This window comes from Lepeophtheirus salmonis, chromosome 5 (genome assembly GCF_016086655.4).
Source record: "Lepeophtheirus salmonis chromosome 5, UVic_Lsal_1.4, whole genome shotgun sequence".
Classification (NCBI taxonomy): domain Eukaryota; kingdom Metazoa; phylum Arthropoda; class Copepoda; order Siphonostomatoida; family Caligidae; genus Lepeophtheirus; species Lepeophtheirus salmonis.
Window position 1 is genome coordinate 56,464,412 of NC_052135.2, and position 7,509 is coordinate 56,471,920.

Genomic DNA, 7,509 nt, shown 5'->3' on the forward strand with positions numbered 1-7,509 from the left:
ACTGGAACTTATTTGGGTACTGTGACCGGTAGAAAATTTATACTATTCTGATAAGACTAGTATTTTGAACTTTTGCGAAAAACAACAACATTTTATATTTACTATAAATTTTCAACAGCAAATACATAACACACGGGCTAAAAAACCCCAGGCTTCACACATAGATGTTTTTTTTTTAATTCAACTAATTTTTATTGTATTCAAAAGACAGCCTTCAAAATTTGTTCTCTAGTTGGTGTTTTCATTTTACACTGCTTCTTGATGGTAAAAAATACCGTTCAAGCTCAGCAATGGCTTGAAAAGTGTTATGAGGACTCTGCTCTACAAAGTGAATATAAAAATCCTAATAATTTGAAGAAAAAAAAGTGTGGGACTTTTCAGCCCATGTGCTATATATATATTAACATCCAAATTTTGGAGCAAAAAACTGCACAAAATGATAAACCAATCAATATATAAATTAATTACTGTGAAATATGAACTCAATTGCAATACAAAACCTTCAAAACAGTATTTGACATTTTTAACCCTTGTTTTAATATAAATTACGTTATTATTATTCTATAAAAGTAAAAAGATTAATCATTAGTTTTTTTTTTCATTTTATGATGCATGTCGCACCACAATATACATGTGTATTGATAACCTTCAATGGACATCATGAACTATTACGTCACCCCATTATAGATAAATATTGGTCTCACAAACTATCAAAGGATTTAATAAAATATATGAGATATTTCTCTCTTGCAACTTCAACTATCTAAATTTACATATCATTTATATGATGTATGTAATTTGAGTTAGTGGATTATACATATTATAAACAGATGTTAGATAAAATGTTGTAAAACCCTTGGTGGTAGTGTTGATATTCGTGCTGTAATGGATCCACCCTTCAATTATTGATTTATTGGCGTGTTAAATTTGCCACACTTTTACCAAATCACTTAGAAATCTAAGAGCCATTATGAATAATGGTAATGGGACCCTAATTCATTATTATTTTGTTTAAGGTAAAACAAATTACAGTCGATACAATGGAATGGTTCCACAATTTAAGTCTCCGCCTAGCAGAAGATTTTTTATTGGTCGTTAGAAATACTTCATGCAGTCACATCCTTTTCATGTAATAGATTCGTGCAACTGCTTCGAGCAGGCCTGAAAAGTAAGCGCGTAAAAGGTAACAGAACATAAAGTATTTTTATTATCATGTAAGGTGTGTAACCTAGTGGAGTCGTCAGTTTCACATGATGTCGGACTTGACGAACGTGGAGGGAGTGAAATTAAACTTTGGAGTTGATAGATTATTAGAATCTAGAGGAAATGAAACTTCTTCACATCTCTTCTCCGTGAGGGAAGAGATATCCACGAATCAAAAGGATGGCAAAAAGAAATCTTCACCATTCTTTGGAGAACTACCTTCTAACGATCCCCATGAAACCCCTCTACGACCCATGGCTCTTCCACAACCTATGCGATTAGTCCCTCCAAATGCCGCTGCATCTTCCTTTTTTTCAGGCTTATATCCACGTAAACCAACTCAAATACCAATCAGGAATTGCCTCCTTGATCAAGTTTTCTTTATTTTTAGAATTCTATCGAACAGGAGCAAGTGAATTATTCAGTCATCATCATCACTCGCCCCATACATTCGGATCCGGCTTCCTTCCACATCCTCTTCTAGGCCTGCACCATCCACTTAATGGCTCTCAGCTTACTTTTGGTGGGAAAAGGAAAAAGTCTTGGACTAGGGCCGTCTTCTCTAACTTTCAAAGAAAGGGACTTGAAAAGCGATTCCAGATACAGAAATATATTACAAAGCCAGATAGAAGACAACTCGCCTACGAATTGAAATTAACGGATGCTCAGGTAAGGAGATAATAGTAACTTGAGTTAACTCAAAGGTAAGCTAGAATAATTTTTAGAAAAATTGGCCGTGATTTACATTTGTATTATTATGAGACGAATAATAGTCAATTTCTATCATCAAATTATTCCTATTAACCTTTCTTTGTGTCGATAATTGTACTTAAAGTAGACAAAATTGATCCTCACAAAAAAAAAAAAAAAAATGGCTACAATTCTTGGTTATCTTAACACATCCCATTAATTACAATAATAAGTCTATAATTGATTCAAATACATCTATGCAATATGAGGCTGTGTGTCACCGTAGCCAGAATGTAATTCTAAATTATACAATTACATTTTTTACAATTTTGAAAACAGTTTTTATTTCTTTTTATTAATAACAAATTTGAGATAGAAACATTTTGAAAATCTATAGAGTAATTGGAACGAATAACCTTTTTTCATATTAAACAAATAATGACTAAATTTTTGGAAATGTTTAGATTTAAAGTTATTTTGGATTTAGAATTTTTTTTATTGCTATTAATAGTGTTGCGTTAGTCCATATTTAGGATTGAAGACTGTCGTCACGTCCAGTTCAGTCCTGAATATGAGTCCTAAAAACCTATCAATTTCTCTCCTTGATAGTACAAATCAACTTTAATTCTTCTTTTTTTAATCAGTTCTTGTACTGATAGTTTGAAGGACCAGTCCCAAGAACTGATAAGACGGTCATAAAACTGAACTGGACCAAATAAAATCAGGCCTGAGGCCATTATTATTATACACATGATTCAAAATTGGGGGGTAATGACAGTTTCTGCTGTAGAAACATAAATACTCCTTTTCTTGATTTTAGTTCAAGATTGTTTTTATCTTGAGTCACCACATGTGTAAAGGTTCATTCACTCTATAAATAATCGACTATTGAAATGAATGTGTGGAATATACAGTAATATATGTAGATATCATATTTAAGAATTATCTTGTCGATCAAGAAGGGGTCAAATTGTAGGAATGGAAATTGGAGTTAAAAATAACTGCATTTCTTGAATAAATATCCCATTAAGAAAAGAACATACATACAATGTACATCATCCTTGGATCACATCGTTCATCTCCAGTCCATCTTAATGGCGGATTTATTCTAATGGGTATGGCTAACTTTTATGGCTCTCTTAACTAAGAATAAATAAATATATGATTGTATGAAGAAGAGGATATGAATGATAAATCATTAATTATCCGCAAATTGCCATTAGTTCTAGATTGTACAGCTGGAAATACAGAGGCGAGGCTCGGAGTGTATGTTGTCATCTCAGATGTCATACACAAACACTAGGACTTTTCTCTCTCCAGGATTCATTGGAAAAATAATCATTTCCAAACTCTACCAAAAAGTGTAGCATTTGATCTCCCAGAAAAAAATAAATTATATGTGGCCTGTCAACACAAAAGCAATCTAGGATGATGTTTTGTATAGTGAATGTGTAATAAAAACTGTATTGTTCACTTGGAGGTGCCGCAAATTGTTTTTAAATTATCCAAAATGGATCGTCACAAACAAAGAATGAGAAAGAAAAAAAAATATTTGAAAGGGTCATACGGGGCCTATATAAGTTTCATAAATCAAATAAATGCTATAAACTATAGTTAAAACTCTTGTGTACCTTAACTCATCCCATAAATTTGAATGATAACCCTTTAATTGTCTCAAATGGGTCTATGAAATATTGGGTTGTACAGTCTATAAGATTTTTTTTTAATTGGATTTTCTCCATTTCTTGATTTTTGTTCAAGATTTTATTTATGTTGACGCTCCACACATGAATTATTCGATCCTCCCCTAAAAAAAATTAATTTTATTATATGTACATAAAAATTAAACTTTTATTGCACATGACTTTTAAATCCCTTTTCGCTGACATTAAATACTATTTTGATAAGGAGTAATGGTTTTGATAGGGATTTAAGAGACTCATCTTCTTTTTTCGGCATGACTCAGTATCCTGACCCATTTATGAAAGGCAGACGCACTACATGGGTTTAATTAGATAATTAAATTTAATTAGTTTGAATGTGTCTTACTAGTAGATATAAGCTATACTTGATAAGACATATCCAAAGATTGAAATACAGTAGAACACCAGAATTCTGCCTTTTCAATCAGGGTCGGTTTTAGGGAGACAATTGTTCCAGGTCCCGCGCTGGATATACTTTATATTAAGAAGAAATGGGAAAAAGAATATTTTTTAATAAATGAAATCAATATTATATATATTTTTTTTTTTTAAATCAATAAATGAAGTATGGACATACATTTATAAAAATGTCAAAGAAGGCTTGACCTTTTCTTTAAAAATTTGTCATTATGAAATATAATAAATAAAAAATTTTCTTTTTTCATTTGAAAAAGGGAAAGGAAGAAAAAGACCTTATACATTTATTTGCAGCACAAGCCACGCTCAGGCTAAAACCGGTCCCGACATCAGTATTCGGCATACTCGGAGTTTGACACAAAGTGGCAGAAATCTTTGCATCTGAACTCAAATAAAACTTTAAAATCCAATGGCACAACATATCTTGATGAAAGTGGCCCCGACAGGATAACGTCATAGGGACCATCACCCCCACACTTTTGCTAAAAACTTATAGGTATCACAATATAAAGAAATTTATTTTGTCTAAAAAAAATTAAATGTCATAAGTTTAGAAAAAAAGATAATAACCTTCAATTTGGGTATTTGTCAAAAAAAACAACTTTTTAGTCCAAAAAAAGCCCAAAGCCCAGCTGCTCACCCCCCTCCCCCACACACAAAAAAACAACAACTATGGACGCCATGGTTTACGTCACCATTTTATTTTATAATTTGGCCCCCACTTTAAAATACATTTCGGCACCGGTGCTTAGTGAACAACCCACTCGGTATAAATATTTCAATTGAACTAAATTTGTGTATGTTCCATACTCAGTCCGTAACGCAGTATACGAATAATATTTGTATTGACTGCAATTTCTTAATAAAATGTTAACTTATATTTAATCGATGTAACTCGACCAATAGGAATAAATAAAATAATTTATGAATCCAACCCGAGTCTTGTGACTTTAAAAAAGAAAAACAGTTTGTGCTTCGATCACATGCCGATCAATGTCGATATATATATAGACCACACTGTAGTTGTTCAATTTACTGTTTTAATGATGAGTTTCTTATTTAAAATTTATTTTTTGACTTTGATCTTATTGCACATAAATTTATGCTTGAAAAGGAAAGCTTAATAGTGTACAACAAATTGATCCGTTAATAGATTTTTTTTTATGTGGACTCGACTGTATCGCTTCTCAATGAATTAGGCTCGAAATCCAGGATTCTATTGTATATGAATATACGTATAAAAGGCTGAGAGCCAAATTGTTGTAACTCAAATATTAACTTTACAGAATTAAGTCTGAAATTAGTTTTTTTCATTTTGAATAATGGTGTTTTACAATTTTTACAATAAAAGGGATTTGATAAATTTATTTCAACAATCTGAATTTCTTTGTTGCTAAGGATCAGAAATTAAATATTAGACTTCTACGATAACATAGATGCAATAAAACTAATATTTGTAATTTTTAAGTTACGACAGTTTGACCCTCAATGCTCAATATGCAGTGCATCGTCATAAAAACAACCTTGAACAAAAATTATCAAAAAAGAAATCCCAATTAATTTTGTAATCTTATATACATACAACTCAATATTACATAAGCACATTTGAGACAATTATAGGCTTTGTATTCAAATTTCGGGATGAATTAAGGTATTCAAGAATGTTGACTATAGTCAGGGGCGTCCGTGCGGAGTAGGGTGGAGGGTCTGTACTTTTTATTATAAAATTTAATATAATTTTTCAATTTTTTTTTCAAAAATATTTAATATTTAAGATATTTTTACATAAAAATTAATTTTTTTTAACACCTGCAAATTTTTGAAGGAAATCGCCAAAAAATTTAATTTTTCATAATTGTTTCCAAAAAAAATCGCCAAAAAAACAAGTCCCCCCAAAAAAAAAAATAAAATATATATATATATGTATATCTACTATATATCATCCTGTGGACGCCTTTGATAGTTTGGAACCTTTATTTGATTTGAGAGACTCATATTGGCCTGATATGTACTTTCAAATTAAATCTGCAAATTTCTCTTTTTTTTTTCTATTGTGACAATAGATTTTGGTACATTTTATTTCAATTTTCTACACACTGAATGGGTTAATAAGAAAAATTTGTAAATTGAAAGTGACGAATATTCGTCCAAGAAAACGAATGTAACTCACACTTAATTTTGAGAAAAAATAATTCTAGCTTGTCTTTGTATTGACGGGTCACATGTACTATATACTGACATAGATACTAATAAATATTTATCAGTGTTTTATCAATCAAGAACTACTAAAACATTAAATAATTACTAAATGCATTCGACAATGAGAATGGATCTCGAGAAATATTCAGGGTATCTAGTTTCAATTTGCAAAAATATACATACAATGTATATCTATTCTTATCGCTGAATTTTTATAGTATACATATAAAATAGATCTTATCAATTATTCTGCGTCTCTATCACCAGCCCTTGTTACTATGAATACATACATAATAATAAATATAATCATTGAAACTTATAATCAAATTCATAATAATTATTATAGGTCAAGGTCTGGTTTCAAAATAGACGAATGAAATGGCGACACCAGGAGTCCAAAGAGAAACGTGAGCAAGAGAGACGTCTCAAGGCGGCAGCAGCTGCCTCAGCCGCCAGCTCCTCTCAACCCTCTTCCTCTAAGGAAGCAACAAATGTGATGACGATGAAGCCTCTGGGACTCATCAAGAAAGAGAAGGAGTCCCATTATATCCAAGGAGACGTTGAAGAAGGGGATGGAGAGATCTCCTCATGCTCCTCAGAGGATGAAGAGGATCATTCGCATGGGTTGAAGTATTTGCAATCCGGTATCGTTCCGGATTCCACCATGTTGGATGAAATTAAAGTGGATTGATGTGTTTGTTTGTGTTTGCGTTTTGTGTGTTTGTCTCATTTTACATATTTCCTATTCATTTCCCCTTTGGACCTGTGATATCATAAGAATAATTATAATTTATAAGAATATCTATTGAATAAGAGGCTATACTATCATTAGGTATAACCTCTCTTGTTTATTTTACTGCATGCATAAAATTATGTACTTATACTTTCGTTTGCTTCTTTTTAATAATATATTTATAATACATACACATCCTTAATTTTATTGTATCTTGCAAACTTCTCATTTAAAAGAAACAGAAAATAAGCCCTAAATCAGATGTAGTAGCAGGGTTTCATGCAGCTTCAATTTTCGATTTGCAGAAAAAAAAAATTGGGGTAAGATTTTATAAAGGATTTCTGTCATCTGACCAAATTACGAAAAATTGAAATTTTAAAAAAAATTCCAAAAACCCTCCCCCAAAATATATATATATCCTGCGGACGCCCCTGAGTAGATAGTCAATTCTTCCTAAAGCTTTAAAACAAGGTAGCAAACGGGCTTGTTTATTTCCCTTGAGGAGATAAATGTTCGTAGATATATGATGTTACTTTACTTTATGCATCTTTTTTCTTTTTTTCT

The 7,509-nt window shown here is 31.4% G+C and overlaps 1 protein-coding gene across 1 annotated transcript; it reads left to right on the forward strand.

Annotated features, from left to right (window-relative positions):
* The first annotated feature begins 1,204 nt into the window (after positions 1–1,204).
* On the forward strand, positions 1,205–7,136 carry LOC121118843 (uncharacterized). Its single transcript, XM_040713440.2, has 3 exons — positions 1,205–1,533; positions 1,595–1,872; positions 6,559–7,136. The coding sequence occupies exons 1-3, from the start codon at positions 1,251–1,253 to the stop codon at positions 6,901–6,903; spliced, it is 906 nt and encodes a 301-aa protein (XP_040569374.1). The 5' UTR covers positions 1,205–1,250; the 3' UTR covers positions 6,904–7,136.
* The last annotated feature ends 373 nt before the right edge of the window (positions 7,137–7,509 follow it).